This window comes from Epinephelus fuscoguttatus, linkage group LG3 (genome assembly GCF_011397635.1).
Source record: "Epinephelus fuscoguttatus linkage group LG3, E.fuscoguttatus.final_Chr_v1".
Taxonomy (NCBI): domain Eukaryota; kingdom Metazoa; phylum Chordata; class Actinopteri; order Perciformes; family Serranidae; genus Epinephelus; species Epinephelus fuscoguttatus.
In genome coordinates this window covers 32,105,866-32,130,699 of record NC_064754.1, presented here as the reverse complement: position 1 = coordinate 32,130,699, position 24,834 = coordinate 32,105,866, and the positions used below count along the sequence as shown (strand labels likewise).

Sequence of the window (24,834 nt, the reverse complement as noted above, 5' to 3'; positions counted from 1 at the left end):
ATCTTCTGAAATTATATTTATTCATTTTATTATATCATTTGAATTAACAGTCCTCAAATCTCTGTGAACTGATTTGTCAAAATCCTTGTGTGGATCTCCTGCAGGTACATACAGTTCATGTCTGACATGCCTTAAAGGGAGTGCTCACCCCAAAAATAAAATATACATCTTTTTCCTCATGGGCTGCACAGTGGTGCAAAGGTTAGCACCCGTCGCCTTATAGCAAAAGGATTCCAGGTTCAAACCAACCAGCTGGCTGGGGCCCTTCTGTGTGGAGTTTACATGTTCCCCATGTCAGTCCAAAGACATGCAGGTTAGATGCTCACTGCTCACAATATGATCTATGAAGGAAAAATATGTGGTTTTGATTTTGGGGTGAACTGTCCCTTTAAGAGTTATACTAATTATTTGAGAAGAGAAAAAGACGTGTATACTACCGCCTGTTTTGGCCTTACCCACTGATCTGATCTAAAATCGACTTCACCTCATGTGAAGTATGCTGACAATCTCTCACAGGCTCCGAGTCCACATTAACTGCCTGGTGGAAATTTTACACCAGTGATTGGAATCTGTGGCAAAGTCAGCACAGCCTGAGAATGAAAATAGGCCATGACACTATTTCCATGCGATGACTCCTATTGCAGGGAAACATCCAATATTTATGATTTTATTTCATCTCAGTGCTTATGCAACAGCCAACACATTCCCAAAGGAGCTGCATCTGTGCACAAAAACCTCTCCGACACTTAACTTCCCCTTGTCTCTGCCCCCCGCATCCCCTCAGCTCACCCTGTGGGACAGTCCATTAGTGTTATGCCAGTGGAGTTGGGGCCGTTGGTTTTATGCCCATGTGGGAGTGTTTTTTGTTAGAAGTGGAGCAACCCCCCCTGTGTCAGGACGCACACAGTCCCGGAGTACCGCTGATTCTTAACCCAAGCCAGACATTCCTCAGTCCCTGGTGGCAAGGTTGCTGTGGCAACTGGCCTGTTACGGATGTCTGACAGTGGTGGGTCGGGGTTTTTTGTTTTCAGTTGTTGTTGTTGTCGTTCTGGGCATTTCTGTTTGAAAGACTGTTGTGCCATCACACTGACACTGGAGCCGCAGTGCTAAAGACACAGTTTACTGGAGCCAGAGCAGAGTCACTTGACCCTCAGGCAGATTCTGTGCTCCTGACTCGACTATAAAGGTTTTTGTTTTGAGTCTGTGCTGGAAGATTATTTCTGCTGTGACGCTGCTTTTACAAAACGTCTAACATGAACAAAAACTTCAACAGTTGGTACAGTACCATTGTTACTATTAACCCTGCATTAACAGACTTATTGACCACTTGAGGTCAGAGGTACCAGGTATCGAAACAACCCAGCAACAAGCACTATTGAAACTTCACCAGTCAAATGATACATGCATTTGGTCCTTTTTGTACTCTGATCTAGAAATAATGCCCATTTATATGGTTTTGTTCACGACCAATCATCGCAAGTGCTCCTCAAGTTAACGCGACCTGTGATTGGCCCACTGCCACAGCAACTACGACCCATACAGTCTGTGGTGTGGTGAAGTCGAGCTCAGTGTATTTGACAGAGTTGACAGTTAAGAGTGCAGGGAAGCCACCAAAACATTATTAAGTATGGCTATACCACACGCCTGTGGCATCCTGTGGCATCCTACGCAGGTGAAAGCTTCCATTCACATGATGGGTATCGAATAAAGTAGAAAAAAAAGGATCAAATAAAGTTCTCTTTTGGTGTCTGTATCACTTTTAGGGTACTGGTATCCTAATGTTTTAAATGATACCCAACCCTAGCGCTACGAGGTGTAAACATTAACACTGACATATTATTGTCTTTAAAGCTGACATCTGCTTATTTACACATCCAGCAGATGCGAAACAATATTTGAATTCATTGGAGTCATGTTTCTGGCAATCTGATAAATTTAAATTTAACATTTTGTCTCCTTTTAGCTCTGTTTTGGTCTCCACCGACTCCTAAGGGAAATATTTGGCTCCAGCTGCGAAATGCTCCACTATGTTTACCTACTCCTCATTCATTTTATCTGTCTGCTTCTGAGCAGGCAGTGTAGGCTACAGTGGACTTTTACAGCTTTTGGCTTGGCTTCAGCTTGATGGCTGAAAATGATGCTATTGAGAGCTTAAACTGAGGCAAAACAATATAGTTGCAGGCCGTAAAAACAAAGTAGCTTAAAGATGCTAAAAAAAACTATTCAGAATCACTTTTAAAATACTGTCCAATCAATTTCAGACAAACTTACAACACTACAGACCCGTAGTGTTTTGGAATGAAACCTTATTAAAAAGCACATGAGCATAACAACAAACACATCCAGAAACACACACACGCACACACAAACACTAGCAGGCATCTGCTCTACAATTTGTGTGTGTGTGTTCTCAAGCAGATTATGACAGCAGGGATTTGATTCCCATCATCTAAACAGATTAATCCTGAGGTCTAAAGTGGATCGTATCATTAATATTTTGGCAAAACCCCCACATCTACACCAATGAAAATAACATCACACGTCAAGTGTGTTTTTTAGCTGCTGTGGCGTGACTGCTCGACTCTGATAACACCTTCGAACCTTCAAAATGCATTACATCACTGCAGTTACAGCACATTTGCCTTTGGAGTGAAAAATAACAAATATCCATCATCTACCTCGCCTGATTTAAAATCACTGACAAGGCGAAGCAGCTCTCTCCACTTACTGGAGGAATAAAATGTGATCCAATCAGAGAAAAGGTTTCCGTGACTGCTTCAAAATGGCAAAAGCTAAACTGCAGCAGGCTTGAGAGAATTAAATCAACATGCAGACTAGAGCTCGGCCAGCACTTTGGGTGGACAAGTCGAAATCTAAGAGTAGAAAAAAAAGTAAAACATGTTCACTCCTGTAACGTAACAAAAAGCTGGTTTGTCTGACATGGAAATGTTTCAGACAACCTCTGTTGTAAAGGTGAGGATTTATTGGATGAGCTGTCAGGATTCACAGCCTGCTGAAGGACATTACATCAGGGCAGATGCTTCCTGGAAAGAGCACTTTTAGACTTTACTACGCTGTCTGGTGAACAAAAACAGACATTTTCACATGCATATTTTGGATCATCGGAGTCACATTCTCCAGAGGTCAACAGAATCCTTTCTTCAAACTCTTACTATAACAGGAAGTTTCTAGTCTTCCAAGAGCTTGAGTCATATGACCTACATGGGAGTTTCCTTTTGTCTGGTTTAGTTATTGTTGCAGATACAGGTGACACTTAAACCGCTGTACGTCATTCTGTGGGAAAGGAAGACAGAAGTTTTTATGACTTTGTTGGAGCGAGGCTGCTTCTGCACGTCTGTGCTTGTGTGCTGATCAAAGAAGTGACGGTTGCAGTATTATCTCACATGCTGATCTGAATCAGTGCATTTAAACAAATCTGGTTGTTGTTAAGGTTCGCACAGAAAACCAAGGCTTGAAAACAACCGTCACAAGTAGCCTGTATTGGACGGGGACTCAACTAGGCTTTATCAGCTGAATATCAAATGTCTTCTTCTGTTTTCTTATACCTGTGAACGCTGTTTTTTGGGATCATTTCCTATAGCAGGTTAGGATTACCTTCTCACTCCTACAAAACTGCATCACAGCTCACCTGGAAGAACACAGTGACCTTTTTACAGGTCTCTCAATGAAGGTATCCAAGCTCAGATTGCATTACCATCAACTGGGCAAATAAACCAGTAAAGGATCAAAATCAAAATCAAACTCCTCAGACATACTTGCCGTGAAAAGACTCTTACGTACACAAACAAATGTGCAGAGATAAGTAAAAGGCAAACACACGCACACACATTATCCTCAAAGCTTGTAGACACACACCAGGTGAGGCCTGTAATTTCAGCCACAACCTCCTGAGTTATGTCAGCACAATGCTGCTCTTTCAAGTCGCCAACGTGACAGTGTTACAAAGTAAGAGAGTGTCTGCCTGCAAGCTGGCCAATGCTATTGATTTCCCCCATCCAACCTCAGAGGGTGCGTCAGTGAAATTGGTCCCCAACTCCAGCTGCAACAGCTCCCTACTCTGCATAAACTCCCTGCCCTTTTTCTTCAGAGATGAACTTGTTCACCCTGACAGAAACTACAGGAAAATCTGAGTAACTGGGAGCATTTACACTGACAGGAATTACCTGCTCCTGTTTGTACACAGCATTGCCAACAAAAATAAAAGCATATAGTCTATATACATTGTTTTAGGAAGATCCTGCATTGTATTATGAATGGTTGTCAGAAGAGGACGGAGGGAAGGAAAGAAGGCTGAGTCACTGTCAATCAGAGTCACTGCAAACCTCCAGGTGTGCTCGTGTGACATTAGCCTATGGCACAACATACTGTTAACTCATGTAAATCACACATGCCACCAAACCATCTATCAACAGACTCTTATTTCACTGGTTGCGCAACAAATGAAAACAAACATAAATGTACCGACGCTACATGATACAGTAGCTGGCCTGCTGTAACACGTAGGTGCAGGAATGTTTATGTGTTGCTTGGCAACAGTCCAGTCCCACTCCAGTTGTAGAACTACTTGTGTTGGCAGTGCCAAATAAATGATTAAATAAACAAACAAATCTTAATCTATAGTTGTTTATTACTGTTAACTAATAGATGGCTCTTATAGAACTGTTGTATAAAAACAATATCACAGCTCAGGCCGTGCTGTTGTATTGAATATCAGGTTGTACGACTGAATCCGTGCTGATAGTCAGTTCAACAGCATGACCTCAAGTGTGATATTGCTCAATTAAATTAGTTGCAAACTAATTTGATCATAGATTAATAAGTTTGAGTATTTTTTAAGAAAAAGAAGTCAAACCTTTCTGATTCCAGCTTCTTAAATGTGAATATTTTCTGGTTTCTTTCCTCCTCTACGAAAGTCAACTGAATACTTTTGGGATAAGGACAAAATAAGATATTTTTGGACACTATTTTGGGATATGGGAAACAGTGGTCTACATTTTTAACCATTTAATGACACTTTATAAACCAAACAACCAACGGATTAATCGAGAAAATGGTTGACAAATTAGTGAACAATAACAATAATTGTTAGTTGCAGGCTAGTCCGGATTGTATCAATGTCACTGACATCAGAAGCAAGGAAACTGTGCATTAAATATAGTAGGTTGGTCATGCCACGGCCAATACCCAATCCACCTAATCAGGTCAGTATCTGCACTGCTACTGAACCGGCATACTGGATCACTGCATAGTTGCAGATAGGTTCATGCCCCCATTTCAGCAAGAAAAATCTTTACATTTATTTTGCTTTATGACTAAAACATTTCTGCCCCTGATTTGGAATGAAAAATGTTTATTTTAGTTCCCAGACGGGGAAACTGATGACGCTTACACTCTAAGCACCCGAGAGATTCTTTTGACTTGTGGTCGATCCTTTTGAGGTTGCACATGAGCTAAAGTGGACTTAGTAACATTTTAGTATGTTACCCTCTAATCCTGAGGGCTTCTGCTAAGTTCAGCACCCAAGAGATGTTGTGAAATGCCAAAACTGAAACACAGTCGCCGAGACATGGCTCTGAGGGGAGAGGCGGTGGTTTAAAAGAGTCTCTGGAGAGAGTTCAACCACTAATGTTCTATCAAATGAGACCTTCAGGACTCGAAAAAGAAAAAGGAAAAACATAATAGAGCGCAGTCGTGACATTCGCCTCACACGAGGGGTTCTCAGCAGAACCCGCCAAAGCACCATAAATTATCCACTTGTGTTTTCTGGCAAGTGGGGGGGAAGAGGGGAAAATGTGCACTTCCTCTGAAAACCACGGGACCGGTGCAAATGAGGCTGAGTAAATTCACCACTTGGCATCAGTAAGTCACTTCTATGGATGATGAACAAACTGTGCCACAAGACGTGGAGAGCAGAGGAAAACCTAATAGCAGGGGAAAAAGCAAGATGAGCGGAGATGCAGAAAATAGAAGCAGCATGTGGAAGTACAACTCAAATTCAATTTCATCTGATTTAATTTCAAGCCTCTGAGGGCTCCTGACCTTTTGACTTTCTGGGTCGTGAATAGAGTCACAGCAACCTAGTTCCCAACACAGAGTGAGGCTTGACCGCAGAATTTAACACAAATTAATATCATGATTTACCAACCATGACATCATGAGACTTGGATTTGCAGCCAAAATCTGGATCCAAGCTCCTTCTTGTGTATGAAATGCGACAGCAAACCACCTCAGCGTGCCTCACAAACCACCTCAAGGCACATTTCAATCCTTGCATGTCATACGAAACACTCTTTATGTTAACCACCATTACCAACGAAAGCCTTCTGAAACATCCTTTCGCTTCCTCTTCTCTCTTCCTTCCTCATATTGAGTTTAAGCAACCAAATAAATCGAGTAATATTAACACTAAAACACTAAAACACTAAATGAGCAGTTTCACGTAAGAAAAATCTGGGTTTTTCGGATGCTCTTGTTGCAGAGAGGGGTTCTAACTACGGTGGCAGATATGAAAACGCAAATGGCTCTGTCTAGAGCCAATGTTTAGTTTGTACATTCTGGGCTACTGTGAAAACATGACGATAAAACATGGTGAACTCTGTGGACGAGGACCTGCTCTGTACGTAAAAATATAAAAATGGCTCTTTCTAAGGTAACAAAAACATAACAATTCTTATTTCAGATAATTATGCATGCGTTACCCTCCCTTTCATCCTTCCACCTGTTGTCTTACTGTGCCTCAGTGCATATTATCGTTGTGTACATGCAATGTTAAGTGTCCACAAAGCCTGGTGGGACACAAAAGGACTGAAAAGGGTTCAAGGTTCATCTGCAGCGTCTGACTTCCAAAGGTAAACACTGCCGCATGAATGAGGCGGGTGCATGAAGTCAGCTGAGTTGATTCAGTCCCGCCTGGGCTATATTGGTCCGATTTTAACTACAACCTGCCATCTGAGTGCTAGAAACATGTAATCTGGAGCCGCCACTAGTCCCATAACACTGGAATCAAAACAAATAGACAGAGAGCGAAAGAGGGAGAGGGAGAGAGAGAGAGAGAGAGAGAGAGAGAGAGAGAGAGAGAGAGAGAGAGAGAGAGAGAGTCCCCATGTGTAGACTCCCAGCTGGTGACATTCCTGTTATTGTTGTAGCTGAACATGGGAGAGCAACAGACTGAGAAAGATGGAGAAAGACATGGAGATGATAGGACAGAGAGAGGGAGTGAGAGGGAGGACAAGCACACATGTGCACGTCCAGCTGGTGACACACACTTGTTATTGTTGTTGAATATGAGCAGAGCAGCGCTGAGAGGCCAACTGTCCTGATGTAAGGGCTGAAAAACCCTCGGCGGCCAACAGGGAACCACCTGTTACTGCTGACGGAGAGCTGGCTGGCTCATGTTTACAACTGCATCAGGCCCGGATAATATACATAACACTGCAAGTGTTACACATAAGCAAACACACACACAGCTGCTGCGACTTGAAATATGATTGATGATGACAGTGAGAGTGAACTGAAAAGGTCAAGTTTTGGGCCATAACACCAACAAACGGTTGAAAGAAACTAAAACGCTCCATAGAGCTGAGGGGAACTGCAGTATCAATTAGGGGGGACCCATATTCGACAATATGATAATAAGATCTGGCAATCTGATGCTAATTGATGCATAGAAACAGCTGTTTGCAGCTCACTCTCTTGTTAACTATCCCTTCAGTTCCCTGTTGTTTCCCTTCTGTCTGTTGATTGCTAAAATGGGGGGACCAATCAGATCCAGCTATGTAAATTCTTAGGGAAACCCACAGTGTTGAGTGGTAACTCTCTGTGGGTTCATCATAATGAGGAATATCTTTCACATCACACACTGTCATTTGATCTACTGTGAACACAAACATGGATTAGAGCTGCTAAAATAAACGGTTATAGTTTTGTCATGATTAAAACATCACTTCAGTTTAATAAACTATAGTTAACCTTAACATAGACCATGAGTTTAGACCATGAAGATCAACCAAGAACTAGGGCTAACTACAACTTACTTAGAGCCTGGCTTGAAAGCAGCATTAGAACACACTATAAGGACAAGAGCCAATAGTCAGCTGGTGGTCGGCAGCATTCATGTGTTCAGCACCTGCCTGAGAGGAAATAACTAGTTTATGTTCAAGCCAATCGTCTCATTTCACAGTTTCACTGGTGTGTGAAATATGTAAATATGTTCATAACACAAGTTGAGAGCATGTTTAACAGATAACTGTCTGGCACCGTTTTTGCTCGGTGTTGTCAGGCTGTGGTCGGGCAGCTCTCACTCACTCACCACCTCTGCCATTGATTCAACATGCTGAATCACTACTGATAAGGAAGGCCTGAAGCAGGCTGTGCCAAACACACCAATAGCTCAATGATGGCCCTGCGGACGACTGTCTGATCAGAGCAGGGCCCTTTACTGTACACACTCATTGGCTCACCCGAAACTGCACTTGTGGTGCTCAATCACGTATACAGACAATGTGACACAGACACACACAGGGTATCAAGTGGAAACCTGCATCAGCAGCACCACGCTGCTGCCCACCCAGACATCTGGCACATAACGCAGCGTGCCAAGAAAACCGCACTGGGCATGTGCAGAATGCGGATCACATTTAAAGCTTAAAAAGAAACAGGCCAAACCACGGCAGCCACTACCCAATATCAATCACACACACACACACACACACACACACACACACACACACACATACACAAGGCTTGTGTTACACTACTTGTGAGGGACGCTCATTCATGACATTCATTGCAGCGTCTAACCTTATCCATTACCTAACTTTAACTTCACCATAAACCTGTCCCTGCTGACTCTAAAACCTTCAAAGCGTGTTTCTCACTTTAAAGTAATTTGAAGTTCAAATACATACAGACATACACACACACCTCGTCTTTCCAAATGTAAGATCTCATTGTTAACAGTGAGGAGTGCTGCAGTCAGAGACCAGCCTTGAGTCAATAGCACAGAGTAAATATTCTTAATACTGTGTGGGCTGAGCTGAAAGGCAAGGGGCTCGTTGTAAAATCTCCACTCAAGGTGAGTGGAGTGTTCAAAGGGCACAATACAGACAGCGAGACAGGGCAACACTGAACTTGACTCTGTGGCCGAGACTACATGTCCTCGGGTATTATTTTTACTATGATTTTGGCCTTTTGTCCTCACGCAGACTGCATTGTAGGTCACTGAAAATAACCCTGTGTAAAACTCTGTACAGGGTGACGATATTCAGAGACTTTTCAGTGCTGCCATGTACACAGAGAAAACCGAGTTTTTGGCACGTCACATCAAAGTGTGCGCTGTTATCTCCTTTGTGAGATGTCACAATCGATGCGACATTTCGTGCAATGGCGGATGTGTCCAAAATAATGCTGGCTCTAACCTTGCTAACAGGACTTCTTACACAGTTATACACACATGTACAGTTACTCTTACACTATACTGATAAACAGAGGCGTCAAAATATGCTATGGAGGTCACTGCTTCAGGTAGCCTTGCAGTATTAGCTTTATTTCAGGCTTCAGATTGGACATCTTCTTCTTTGTGTGGCTTTAGGGTTAGCATTGTATCACTGCCTGTTGGTTTGGCATGAAGTGTGCTTCAATTGTGTTTTCATTTGGACAAATATTTTTTTGAAACAGTGCTTGTGTGGACAGTTGTTTTTTTTTTGAGAATGAAAGAGGAAAAACTGTTTTCAAATATACCTGTGGATGTGTGGACTAGGACTGTGTATGGGTAGATGAGCGGAGTGAGTGGGGCTGTTATGACCAGAGTTGGGTGCTGAGTTCCTGACAGGGATGCATCCAAAAAGGAAACACAACCATCGACAATGGTTCGTAACCCTGTGAACTCTGGCTCTGTCGCATAAGTTGCCATAACTTGTGCTCTCTTTGAGATTCTGCCTGTTATCTATCCAGCAAACACACAACATCCGAATACTTTACAGTACCACAAGTGCCTAAATAATTAGTATGCGTGGTCCCAAAGGGGCTCAAACCTTTAATTGTAGCTCCAGCACTTCAGTTTGGCTTTTAGACTAACAGTAATTCTCAAGAACTCAAGGCCTCCAGGGAAAGAAAATCCAACCACAACATGATGCTTGTTGGCTGAAATATGCCCTGTGCTCACAGAGTTGTTTACCTCAGCAAAACCTGACCCAACACGAGAGCCTCTGGACTGGAGGGCACTTGGGAGAGTTCTGACAGTAAGCCTGAGCGAGGGCGTGGTAGCTGGTGGTTATATTAGGGTTTAGGCGGGCTGCTGACTGCTGTGATTTTGTGGCCAGTGTCACAACATCAACATGAACACAGACACACGAGCACATGAGATGCTGTAACGTCTTTAGAAATAACTTGATTGGGGAATAATAACTGACAGAAGGAGAAAACGGGAAGTGATTACACAGAGTGTTAGTCAGTGAGGTGAAAAGTTTGCGGCAAGTGCTCCAGTGAGTCGTCAGTGATCTTAATAACTCAACCACCCTGTTGTTTGGCAAAAGATAGACTGACATGCAGGTGGTTTTCCCTCCTTCCATCCTGTGTCACTGCAACAGTTTGTTTTGTTCGGGCTAGAGTCTATTCCAGCATACACTGTGGAACAGGTGGGGTACACCCTGGACAGGTCCTCAGTCTATCACAGGGCCAACAGATACAGACAGACCAACACATTCACCTATAGCAGATACAGGGAATTTAAAATTGCCTCTTTTGACTTACGGGGCTCTGTAAGATCTGCGTGACTCGTTTCTTCTGCTCCAGTACATTGAAGTCCTGCCGGAGGTCAGGGGACATGTTCCTGGCCCTGATGTACTCCGGATCATTGACATTGACCCGGTCGAAGTAGCGCTCCTTAGTCCCTCCACTGGGCGGGGGAGGAGTGGTCACCACCCCCTGATGGCCGTCCGCACTCATGCCTGCTTCACCTCACACGTTCACTCTATGGCCGCCGCTCTGACTCTCACCTGAGAGGGAGAGAAGAGAGAAGAAGAAACGATAAAACACAAATCGTGGCATTATGAAAGGCAAGTGTGAAGTGGCCATAAAGCAAAAGCATATGCACTCTGATGTTTTGCAGTAGGTTTAGGGAAGTTTAGGGAACAGAACAGAATGTACAAAGATCCAAACTAAATGCAAACATAGTCATCAGGATGCAAAACAGATTTGCTTGTAGAAGGCAAATTCCTTCTTATTTCTCCTTATTTCTACTACAACACACAGAACAAAGACTTCACTGACAGACACACCACTGATTTAATATCCAGTGCTCCCCCTTGCCACTGGATTGAGTTCAATGATTGTTGTCTTTCTGACATGACAGTGTAAGCAAAAAGTAACATATAACTTTCAAAACTAAATCAAAACATTGGGCATATGCCAGTCCAATTTACTGACAAACAACATATCACCAGCAGATGACGGAGCCACAGTGTGTGTTTCAAACAGAAAAAAGATGGCCCTGTTGCTGCTGCTCTTTGACACAAATAACAAGCTCCTGCGCTGTCCTTACAGCACAGTTTTGTTCCATACACACATCATGTCACAACTGCACGTAGGCATTAGTCAGGTCACTCTGACACAACACCCAACAAAGCATATGAGGAGGACAGGAGCAGTTTTGTTTGAACATCCAGGCCTTGACTGGTGAGAGGGTTTACTCCCACCGTTCATTCTCAGGTCAGCTGGCATGACAACAAGCAGTTTGCAGGATAGAGGAATTGTTACAGTAAAAGCAACAAGTGTGACTGACCCTCTCAATGCCTTGTTGTAATGCCAAGGGACAAAGCCAATGAATGCAAAAGGAAATACATTTGAAAATATGGCAGCATTTGTTATGTAGAAAGAGTTTACTTTGTGATACAGGATACATTTAAGAGGAAATCTAGCAATAAAGTACAATCTTGAAAACAGACTTTCTTTTGGTTTAAGTGCATAAGTTAATGACCACAAAGCCCCATCTATGTCCTACGCAAACTCCTTTAAAACTTGACCGAAGACCAAGTGAGGACACAGTGGCCTGACTTTCCACCAATTTCCTTTTTTTGGATATTGTGAAACCAAACACATGAGAACAAATGCATAACCTCCTTGGTGAAATGCAAAGATGAATTCAAAGACAAAACATATAAAACTTCATTCTCCAGGATCCCTTGCAACACAGCTGCTGTTGCAGTAGTGAAGGATAAGCTGATGGTGTATTAGGAGAGGCGGGGTTTATGGGAGCTCTAACAGATGGTGCCTTGGCTTGAAGAGCAGAGGAATGATAAAGAGGGAGCAAGAAAGAGTTTAAGAAAGGAATCCCGCTGCTTTCCATCTTCAAAAGCCCAGTGGTCATCTGACAGCAGGAGGGTCGAAATTTAGGGTTTACTCTGCCAGAAGTGACTCCTTCTCCTTTAGCTGGTTCTCTTAACTCTGTACAATAGGAAACAGGGGGGTTGGAGAGGTGATTTGGTCCGCACATGCTGCTAAGCTACTCACTCAGGTCAAATGCCACTTAAAAAGATGGTTGAGATTAGTAGAGTGACACACAGCTCAGTGTATGGAAGAGTCGTACTCAGAGCAAACAAACAATGAGTTTAAGAAAAGCCTTCCGAGCGGATGAACGTGTTTTCAGTGGGTTTTTTTCTCATGACCACACGTCCTCACTTGCTCCTATGACAGTAAACCACTGTGTAAAGACTTGACGTTTATTGTGTTGCTACTGTACCAATTAAAATACACAAGAAAGCCAGCAACAACACTTCCTTTCTATTACCAATGGCTTCAAACGTTATGAAAAGTTACTGCAATTATCCATTACGCAGCAGACCGTCGATTTACCTCAATGTAACCACTGCTGCTTCCTCTGCTACCAAACACTGAGCGGTCAAGTGTTTAATGCCTCGCTCAAAGACACGTCAGTGGTGGTTCAATGTGTTTGTCACTTGTTTTTCCAACCTAAATATTCTCCATTGGTACTTTGAACTGGAATCACTGTCACAACCCTTATAAGCTAGGAGATGTTGCAAGCCACAGACAAGGAGTGTTAGAAAAGTGAAGGTAAAAGAAAGCCGGGCACACTGTACAATTTGAGCCCATTCTGGACTTGATTTTTGAGCCACATGACTCATTTTAGAATCAGAACCAAATTTCAGCTTTGTTGGGTGTCATTGCTATGCAGTTTTTCTAGCGAGAAGCGATCCTAGCCCAATCAGCTGCTACTGATCGTCCGACCGATATTCGGATGAACTTCTGACGTGTCCGAATTTTTGGACGCCCATCATCAGGCTCTTTCGAAGCTGAAGCAGAGCTGGCTGTCAATTTGCCAGGGTCAGTGCTTTTTCTTTCCACTCAATCACTCATACAGCGCGTACGTACATATCCAGCTAGTTTGTTGGTGCTGCTCATTTGATAACTTGTGTGTGTGTGTGTGTGTGTGTGTGTGTGTGTGTGTGTGTGTGTGTGTGTTGGTGAGGGAAAAGAGAGTGAGAGAGAGGGAATCAAAACCTGGACCAGTTTTGCAGGAATGGAGCCTGAACCGTACGAACCGTACCTCTGGTGGCAAACATACTTCTTAATTGACAATTGGGAATAGCCACAAAAATTCCCAGGGCCACACAGGATGAGCATGTAAATCATGAACTTTGGCTTCACATCGCAGATGATTTACTCTTACAGAGGGAGTTGGAATTAAATAACAGTCTTTTTAAAACATGCACAAATTGCTTAATATGACAAAGGTTTGCCAAAATATCCATGTTATCCGTACACCAGAGAATCCATGGAAGCGCAGGAAGCCCCTCACTCCGCACCTGATCCCACTAATAAAGCTGTGATTTACAGTATGGAAGTGAATGAAAGCCACCAAAAAAATCCTCTTTAACTGGAGGCAGCTGGGTGGTGAAGAGTTATGTAACATGATATTGAATTCACCCTCCTGCTCGCCTGCACAGTTCTGTTTACTGAACGCACAGGACAGGCCAGGCCAGGATAAAACCACAAAATGATGGGTTGGTGATGGGAGTAGGCGTAATGGGTAATTAAAAGAAGAAAGACCTGAGGAGTTATTTGCTATTGTGCAACGTCTGTACTCCGTCATCAACTCGTCACTGTACTGTTGTTACACTCTCAGCTTTGAGTTCCTTTACTTCTTGTACTCATCCTGTTGCACTTATTCAAAGATGCTCCAGTAACCAAAAGTAATGAAAAGTTGCATATACAATTATCCACACCGTCTCAGATGTGTTCCTGACTGACAGTGGAAGCTCATGCCTGAAATTTGCTGAATGAGTGAAATTCTGTGGGGCCGAATGCAACAGCTGAAACCTCACCAAAATAAAGTGACACCCCCCCTTGGAGCTCTGAACCCTGCCTCACCCCGCCCTCTACTCTCACAGATACACCAGTACACTATCCCATCCCTGCTCTGTCACAAGACACACAACTCCAGCAGTCCCCAGCATGAGCTTCCACCCTCCCTCCCTCTGCTTCTCTCAATAGATCATTGTCCCCATCCCGAACCCTCTGGGCCTGGCCACATCCAGAGAGATCGACGGTTGGGAGGTTTGGGAGGGTGATGCGGGGAGAGGCGGTGGTTGTGTGAGTGTGCACAATTAATCTGAGTAAGAATGAAATCTGATCCTCGCATTAATGCATCAATGTTTATAATTCAAATTTCACGCTTCACGGCAGACGCTCTCTCGTGATTTGCTCAAACGCTTCTTGAATGAGACACATTGAAGTCTCTCAACAATGCCAGAAGTTTAGATTGAGTTCAGTGACCAACTGGAAATTTGAGACACAATTGCCCTTTACAGATATGGCATTAGAGGACAGAGCTGTATTGTAATTGATTTAAGCTCCATTAATCTGTGGCAGATAGACCAGGCAGCCTGTGTTTACTGAAGGGCGCTAGACTGTGACTGCTGCCTGAGGCAAGGTGACCACAACCTCTCACCCCATGACCTGCAGTGACCTTCCCCTCCCTCTCACAGCTCTGGAGACATAAGCTATCTTCATCAGTGGGCAAGCTGTCCATGAAAACTTTCTCATCTATAAACAATTACTTTAAAAGTGCCATAAAACAAATCGCTGCGATAAACCTTGCCATGCTCAACATGTTTTTGGTTAGGAGTTACAAGATGAATGGTGTGGACACGTAACCCCCATCTAGCCCCACTTTAACCTTAACAGTAGGCTGTTAATGCATGAGAGGGAGAGATTTATCAAACACTCTGCAGGTATGTCTTTATGTTAACAGAAAAACCCTTGGAGTGTATTCCAGGGTTTGCATCGGACCGAAAAATCTGTCAATTATCGATCAATAATCTGGCAATTATTTACCCAATTAATGGGTGAATTATTTGTTTCAGAAAACGTCAGAAAATAGGAGTAAATGGCTGATGCCACTTTTTTAAGCCCAGCCTGATGTCTTCAGATTACTTGTTTTGTCTGATGTGGTCCAAACCTACAGACTTTCAATTCACTATCGCAGAACACAAAGAAAAACAACAAATCTGTACAATTAAGAAGCAGTAACTAAACAAAGTGTCTGCTTCAAACACCCAGTGAAATGAAAACAATAGTTTTCTCAGTTGTGTCCCTGTGTTTATTAATCATTTGTCTATATGCCAAATGTTCGTCAAAAAAGTAGTATCAGAGTATATTTACATCAAAATTCTCGTATTTATTCTTCGTGTAAAACCAGGTAAAACAGCTGAGCACAAGTTTTTGATGACAAATCGTGCACTATGGGATGTTTAAAAAAGTCCATCCAATCAAATGAGACTTTGGGCGACTAGCCACACCAATTAAATAAGCTCGCACCTCACCATTTGTGGGTTGTAGTAGCTAACAGTGCAATATGGAGACTGAAAGAGATGTGTGTTCAGAAATCAGTGGGCAGAACCTTTGTTTTCATTTCCATAATACTGTGGTGGAGGACTATTTTGTTTACCTCTCCCTCATCTTTCTTCTGATCTCATGGTGAAGGAGTTGTGTGTGAGGAACCAACAACCAACTAAACTCTAAGCCCGCCCACACTTAAGTGGTCCTGCAAAGTGCAAAGGATTTGATATAAATTCCTCAAAGTACAGAAGCTAAAGATGCTCTAACTTCCATTTCATTAGGACTGTGGATGTCTGACCAACAGTCTAAAATCCCAAAATACTGTTATGACTATCATGAATGACCGTCACATTGGAGAAGCTGGAACCAGCAAATGTTTGCTTATACATGGACTAAAGCTATTATTTGATCATCAAAACAGTTGCCAATTAACTTTCTGTTCATTGACTAATTTAATTGCATCGATCAGTTGCTTTGCTATAAACAAGAGAGTACATATATCAAATTCTGAATGACTTAAAAATGCATCTGTCTTGTGAGACCTCAGAGAAGTCATATTGATGTATGACTGCATTCCTTCATCTTTATCATTTTTAAGAGCTCACTGTACATTTCTAAGACAGAGTATTCACCCACAATGCTTCAGTGGTCCTCTGACATTCGGAGCTGGAGCAGAGCCAGCAGCTCAGACAACACACAACTCTCCATCTTCATCTGATGACAGCCAGCTAATCTGAAAACCTGCATCTGACCCATGTATCTGCTGCTCCATCTCTCTCTCTCTCAGAGCCTGTCTCACTAGTTTGCTACATCTCTCTCATTTCTGTCCATCACTCTGTCTGACTTTATCTCCCTCCTCACCTTTTGTTTTCTGCCCTTTAAAAAAACTGCACGCAAGATACCTGGCACATGCACGCCTAGAAGAAAAGCATGACAAACTAAAAACAAAGTCATAACAATACTGATTGATATTACAGGCAGTCGACACAAGCACACTGGAGGAGACGCCCACCAACAACACCACACACCCATCCACCCACTCACACACACCTCCTATCTTTATCTAGCCTGGGGGAAGCTTCAAAGTGTGGCTGCTTGAGTCTCCACGAGCTGCCACCACTAAAAATAGACAAACAGCCTTTTGGGTTGTGTTACGACCCCAACGGCAACAATACCAGGAAAGAATCTGTACGTTGGCTAATTTTATCCACACACAGTGTAAATGGCACGGTGAGCACACGCATGTAGAAGCAACTCACGCACACAGAGGTAGGTGTGTCATAACATGCCTGCATGACAGATCCAGCAGTGAAGCTGGAGGATGGTGTGTGTGAGCCAAATGCTCAGCAGCTTACAGATCCTCCAGCGGCTTTACTATGAGACGGTGAAAACTCTTCTTACGAGCCCACCAGCGAGCCAGCAGTCCCTGCTTTTGTCTGTAGCTGTAACACATGGCAGCGGCTGGTTGCAGTTTGGGGTGTTGGTTTATTGTGCAACACTATTATGCAGATTGCAACACACAAAAGTCTTATTTTGATCCTTTTCTGGGCGTTCTGTCTGAATTATTGATTCATATTTTCAGGAAAGGCATGCTGAAGGCTGGTTCTTGTTGCTCCCATGACCCTAAAGTGTGTCCTTCCTTCACAGACAGCCACTGATATTGTACACATTAGAGATAATAACCACAGCTAATCTTCTCTGGTGTTCACACTCACTGCACTGTTACTGCCAAGCGTGTTTATAGTGCAGGAGTGTGTGCCTGCGTGTGTGTGTGCCCTACCAGTCACACTAACATGGAATTCCCCTAAAACTACAAATCAGTTTAAGGGTTGGGAGCTGGAGTCATGCTTTTGAAGCTTGTGGGAGCACAAAGACAGAAGACAAACTGCATTCCTATTCAAATGAATGAGACTGGGTCTTCAGAAGACAATTAGAATATATATGTACGTATCCCAACCAAAATTCAAATGTCCAACCAGGTGTGATGCCAGAAGAAACCACGTCATAGACAAACAAGCCAAGCCCAACCAACCTTGTATTTCCTCCTTGGTCAGTGAATGGGAGAGAACAGGCAGTAGTAGTAGGCGGCTGGGGCAAAACACATGTCTCTATTTTTCCTCCACTGCTCGCTGTCTGTGCTCAAATTCCAACACTGAGTCCCAGAGAGAAGCCGGTGAAAGACGAGACAGAAAGAGCGGGATGCGAATGACTGAAAATGAGAGCCAGGCTGCAATCATGAAACCAGTCGGTCCACTTGTCCGTCTAGATTGTCCATATAGATGCTCTCTGGCCGAGCTGCCAGCAGTCAGCAGATTCTCCCAGATTCCTGTGGGCTCTGCTCCTCGGCTGCTCCGGCGTTCATCAGAGAGAAACGCATCAACAGCTGTGAGTGTGTATGTGAGAGGATATATGTGTGAGTGTGTGTGTGTCTGTGTGCCCTCTGAGAATGAGGGTGTGTGTTTGTGTGGAAAAGAAGCTAAAGGGACCACGTGATGCAGGCTTAATCCCCCGCCCACTGGCTGGAAGCACACACACATTCGGGCAAACACACACGTACAGGCTGCTGGACCAATCAGAACTCAGGCTCACACACACTAATCACCCCTTCTCCTCCTCCTCCTCCTCCCTCCTCCTCCTCCTCCCTCGCCTGCTTTCTCTCTCTCTCTCTTTCTCTCTCTCTGTCTAGTCATCTTTTTTTCTTGCCTCTCTTTTTTCTTTGATCCATTCACTTTCTGCTCTTTCTCCCACATTCCACAATCCTCTCTCTCTTTATGTCCCTCATTCACGCCCCCTGCTACAACGCCACCCCTCAGGCGACTGTACTAAAGGTCAGTGTTTATGAGTCCGGCTGGCAGCGGTGTAACTACAGCCACACAACCTGCTGCAGCCAAAACTGCACGGCCTTTAAAGCTGCTTCCGCCCCTCACGATCATTGTTCTCTGACTCTGTGGTGAACTACAACACCAAATGCCTTAAACCAAGTCAGAGGACACTGTTGAAACTACAGTTTCAAATTAAAATGTCACAGTTTAATGATTCCAGGTCAGAGGTCAGAGGAAGCCTCGTCACAGCTGTTTGTAATTCAGCGCCTTTGCCTAAAGCAAAATCCATTATAAGCCTGGCGTCTTTCCTGCCATCCATTTTTTCTGTTAATATTTGTTACTGTTGATTGATTCTCACCAAAGCTGCAACTACTGACTAACTAGTGATTTGGTTAAGTCATCAGTTCCATACTGACACAAATAGTGATTGATATAATACAGCAACTGTATGCACAATCACACAAAATATGATAAACTGCATTGCTTAATCACTGCATTGCACCATGTTCCATTATAATGTATAATTGGCCTTGAGGCCCAGACGCACCAAACCAACATCAATGAACTAATGGCGACCAAGGCCAACTGTTGCGTTGCCTGTGTCTCAGCCAAAACATTGTTCCTTAACACATGGCAAAGTCTACAACCATTGGCCAACTACTTGTAGGTTCTGTGTCTGTGTGTGAGGAAATAACTCTTCATACCGACAGGAGGAGGTAGTCTGTATTCAACATTCAAAACGGGAAACCAGAGGTCTGTCAGGATGGACTGAAGATGCTAGTTAGCCAGTTAACAAATTAACAACGCCACCCAACGTTGAAAGAACACATTATATTTACCGTGCAATGGTGAACAAAAACGAACCATTACAAACTATCTCTGCTAAAGAGCTCACTGGCTAAAAAATAGCCTTACCTTATTACAAATTTTTTTGTTTGTTTGCTTTCCTCACTTCTGTTTCTCTTCCTTGTGAACTGACCTGAACTGCCAATGAGAGTGATTTCATTCACCAACTGGCCCCGCAATCTGCAATGGCTCTGGCCCCAATTAAATATGCTGAATTGGCCAAAAAAGGACAAGTAAAGCAACAATCTCCACAGTGACTACGTGATTATAGGGCTAAAAAGAAAAAGTTGGACTTTGGGTACATCATCAAATGTACAACGAGGACATGGAAGTTTTTCTTCCTGTTGATATATCGAATCAGGAAATTTACTAAAGTTGTACCATAAAATAAAGACCACAATCTGAACCCAACTTGTGGAGTGGAAGCAGAGGCGCAGACGATTGAACACAATTTACAAGTCATATATGCAGAAGAAAACAAACAATCCAAGCAGCCGGCAAGATGTCAACAACCTGTCAGCCGAGTCATGCATGATGCTGTTTGATTTTCACAGAATTACGCTTCACCTTGACTGCTATGTAAATTTACACATGGATAATTTAGATTTACCAGTGAAAAGAGAGATTATAAATGCAGGTGTGATGCACAGAAGGGTTGAAGAATCAACAGGGACTTTTACTCTAACTTGAATAATTAAACAACTTGTAAATGTCTCACACATGCAGGATACGACACCTCATTCCTGGCTGAGTGTGAGAGATAGCGCTGGTATGTAACCTACCAACAGTCCCTTTTAACTTTGAACTGTCCTGTAAAAGTATGTCATTATCTCACGCTGGCGCCAAACTTTGTCATAAAACCTAACACACGATTTATGTGGATAATAGATGCCAGAGGCTTTTGGCAGAGAGCGTTTGGGTTATAAAAAGCCGTAGTTCACGGTGATTGCCATCACCTGATAGCTTAGATGATAAGACATTTTTGTTTAGGCTCCTGCAAGAGAAACTGTAGCAACACAGTGGCAACAGATGCCAAGCTGAACCAATCTGATGACCTGCAGTGTGAGCTGAAAACCTGCCAGAATTAAACTTTACACTAAATCCTCGATTGTTTTGTGAAATCTGTATTTCCTGCTGATATCTAGACAATCGTGCATGACATTTTCTGTACTGTAATACAAAATGGTGACATTTGTGCTGGTGCTTGAATTCACTGAACAACATGTAACACATGTTCAGGCAAGAAGCGAAAATCAATGTGCCAAATATGCATGTTGTAAGTATGCAAATAATGTTGGCAAAAGAATGAGTTAATCAAGATAACTGCCACTGTGCGGAGTCTGATTATTAGTGTTTCAGTGTGTGTGTGTGTGCCTCTCTCTCTATCGCTGTGAGCCTGAGGTTAAAATGAGAGGGACACTGTGACTGACAGCTTGACACAGGAGGCAGTTAACACCACCGAGGTGAACCTGTGACACAGTGCAACCATGTGAGCTCCGTAGAGTTTAAAACCACAACTGGCAGCTATAATACTAAAAATATTTGGACAAATTCAGTATACTGATATATTGTGTTTTATATGCTGTTTAACTGTATGTGAAGAGTTTTTAAGTTTTTCAAACTGTCTCTCCTCTTGAGCCCAAGAAGAAAAAAAAAACATTATCATAAGAACTCATAATACAGGCTTGCAGTACAATGGGTTTACAAGTTATTTTGAGAACAATGTTTGTTATCAGAAGATTTCATGTTTTTCATTGTGACGCATTATTGCACAATCTATTATCTCCACCTGACTGTTCCACTTTGATAGGAACACACACACAGACACACACACACACACGCCCATGCCCACACACACTGTGCGAAACTTGTCTTTATAGCAGAGGAAGAAGATTGTACCCATTGATAAGGCTGAGAAGCCGCGGACATCAATTTGTCAAAAATATCAATTTATCAATACACATCGATTCTGAATATACTAAAAGGTTTCAGTGCTCATTTTCCGCAGTATCGATACACCGACACCAGCTGCGCTTTCTCATTTTCTTGTTGTTAATGTTTACTACAGTCATTCTGCTTTTTCTGCTATTAGCCAAGAGAGGAAAAGTCAGTATGTCATGTTATAGCCTTGTTATATCTATTTATTTTAATAATAAAAAATTATAATTTTATGCCCTAAATGTCAATTCTTCCGTGTGATATCAAAAACGGTTTAAAATATTGATATTTTTAAGTGTGTGCCCATTGTATCAAAGTTAGAAATTCCAATATTGCCACAACACTAGTGGGCATACAAACACAAACACACAGACTGTGTTATGCATTCCACAGTCATGGACTGGGTGCTGCCGGCTCTTTTAAACCAGTCAATTCCTCTAAATGGCATCACATGCATGTGGAGGGAATAACTGGAGCATTTGCTCAGGGTGCTGCAGCTGGTTTGTACCAACAAACAACTATCATCCTGCAGTGGCCTCATGACTAACTGTCTTTTCCCACATACTGTGTCCCCTACACAAAGAACAATAATGTGCTCTTGGGCATTGCTTGCGCTGCTTGTCTATGAAATTACATTATGAGCAATGCTTATAGAAAATAACCGTATTTTTAACACTGTTAGCTTAGAGGAGAGTGAGCCTCGACTGCAGCAAAATATTCCTTCAGTGCAATAAATGTGTGATGGAGAGGCTCTGCAGTTTTTCAGCCCAACCAAATGCTGACACAGCAGATCTCACTGATTAGTTTCTCCAGTTTCAGTGACGGTGAGCTGATCAATACAATCTGCAGCAGTACTGATTGACTGGAATCAACATCTGCACGGCACATTATTGTATCCTTGTCAGTCCGTGCTTTACATTATCAGTGACATATAAAAAGCTGCACGGAGGACTCTGCTATTTGAGCTTCATAGTATTCTTCATGCTTGCAAACCATGGACTTTAATGGAATGGCCATGAATTCCCTTGTTCAATATTTGATTTTGCTTTTGTTGGCAGAGTCAGTGAAATACTGACACTGGCATTATTCCTTTGCATTGGTACAATATTAAGTCTCTCTGTGCTGCCCTGCCCTCTGTCTGCACACTGTATTCTTATCCGCAGTGCAGCGAGTATGCCAAGTACAGACTGGCATAGAAAGGAGACTGATCTCCCCCTCAGCTACCATCACCTCCTGGATGTTGGTGCATCACTCAGCACTTTTATGCGCACACGCACACACACACACACACACACGATCCCCAGCTGTCACTGCCAGGCCTGACTCAGGAAAACAGAGCTACACACATACACAAACACCTGCACAACACTGAACGCTGCCACTTCTAGACAGAGTCTAAACACAGGTCATTGTATGAAGACATAACACTGCATTATGGATTGTGTCACATTAGTATGGGTTGTAGCACCTGCTGCTCATGTACTTTGTAGTTATCAAAGGGTTGGCCTGGGGTTAGACAATAAGAGCATTCAAAGTACCAATCACTTTGCTCTGACAGACAACATCTGGACTGTAACGCTTGCACGCCATCTAAAATTTTAAAAACCTAATGAAAGATGCAACACAAAACTGTTCTACAAACTTCACTGCTTCTCTCTTTTGCCTACACAACAAGTGCAAAGAAGGCTAAAGCAAAGGGAAGACATCATGTTGGGACAGACAGTATCCAAGCAGCTATGTCTCAGTGGTTGATAACAGCCGTGTGGAATCCAAAATTACTGTTATTGCTTTAGGTTGACTCATGTGACACATTACAGACGAGGTTGGTCTAAACCCAGGCCATCAAAAAGAGCTTGATACTCTGCCGTCTCCACGCAACTGTTATCAAGTCTGATGATTAACGAGCCCGTTGCACACCACAGTGCTCTTAAGTCACCCCCCCCCCCTTGACCTCTGTGATAAGCCGCGGACAAAAACAAAAACACAACAGTGAGGAAGACGTGAGCGTCTGCGGGGCTAAGTGCATGCTGGTATCATTTACTGCCAAAGCCCTGCTATCAGCGTTCTGTCAGCGTTTCCCATCAAACGCCAAGCAGTAACAGGAGAGCAGTGAGGGGCACGTTCACTGATGCTAACTGTTCAGGAATGTACAAACACTTGAGGTTATTGCTGGGCCCTCTGAGCTTTTTCCCAAGATCTGAAAAAAAACAGCCGACCAGTTTGGGAGACCCCACGGTGGGAAATTGACAGATGTGGTAATGCTTAAGAAAATAAAACTCATTTGGTTAATGGGTGTGAGGCGACCCCACTGACACAAGAGAAGGATTTTTTCCATGAAGCTTGTTTTGACTACTTTTACTTCAAACACCATTTGCCCACATGACAGGGAGGTCAAGTTGATTCCCAGAGGACAGTCTAAAGCCACATGACGGCCTCCGAAATAACTTTTGCTAACAGCTTGTCAGTTCTTATAAAACACCATCATGTTTGTGTCATGGGTCGACCTGCAGGACAGATACAAAAGAGCAAGTCTGCAGAACATATTGAGACGTTTATACCTGCCAAGGAGGATTTCAGCCTCACCTGGAGACCCGACATTCAGAAAGAAAACAGTAGTGGTGGGGACATGCTGCAGGTGCTGGCCCAGTTTCAGAAATACTGTCAATTCAACAATTTGAAGGCTTACTAGATGTGAAAACACTGCAACCATGTAGAATTCTGAGACACTATTATGCAACTCTGCAAAGTTATCAGGTTGATAATATTTTTTTCTCTGGTAACAACACAATAACCCTGTTCATGTTACAAAATAATCTAAATGTGCATTTACAACAATGACTGGAGCGTCTCCACTTCTGCTCACAGTGCAAAAATGAAGCCAAAACATCCCAAATACGGGCGCTGCCATCTTGCGCTGATGAAGTCATTTGGAACCCGAATCTGCACAGTAGCGATCAGAAAGCGGAGCCGTGATATCAAGTTCCCACCCATATAGCCATCCAAGCCAATCACGAGCACCCCAATTTATATTCAGCTGTCCATCATGATGTCAACCCCCTTTTTTTAAAGCATTGGATAACAAATTAATACCAAACTTATCGGAAAAGCAAACACGTGACAAAAAAAATTCTAAAATGAAAAAATGAAATGAAAAATTAATTTGACATGTACTTGGATCTTATAGTTTGGCCCATGTCCCATCCGCTAACATGAAGGAGAAGGGGTTAACGACCTATACTGCAGCCAGCCACCAGGGGGCAATCCAGATGTTTTGGCTTCACTTTTAGGGAACTGTCAGGCCGTCCATCTTTATTATACAGTCTATGATTTCCATGTATACACACCTGCAGAA

The 24,834-nt window shown here is 43.0% G+C and overlaps 1 protein-coding gene across 6 annotated transcripts in view; it reads right to left on the bottom strand.

The window, feature by feature from the left end:
- The window catches only part of add3a (adducin 3 (gamma) a), a 130,342-nt gene that overhangs the window by 32,560 nt on the left and 72,948 nt on the right, over positions 1-24,834 (bottom strand). For 5 of the 6 annotated variants that reach the window (XM_049567311.1, XM_049567301.1, XM_049567325.1 and 2 more), the window contains one exon: positions 10,771-11,015. In XM_049567311.1, coding sequence (XP_049423268.1) covers positions 10,771-10,965 — 195 coding nt within the window. In that variant the 5' untranslated portion in view covers positions 10,966-11,015. Of the gene's footprint in view, positions 1-10,770; positions 11,016-17,908; positions 18,332-24,834 lie in introns of those variants that run through there. The other variant, XM_049567303.1, reaches the window with a different exon arrangement.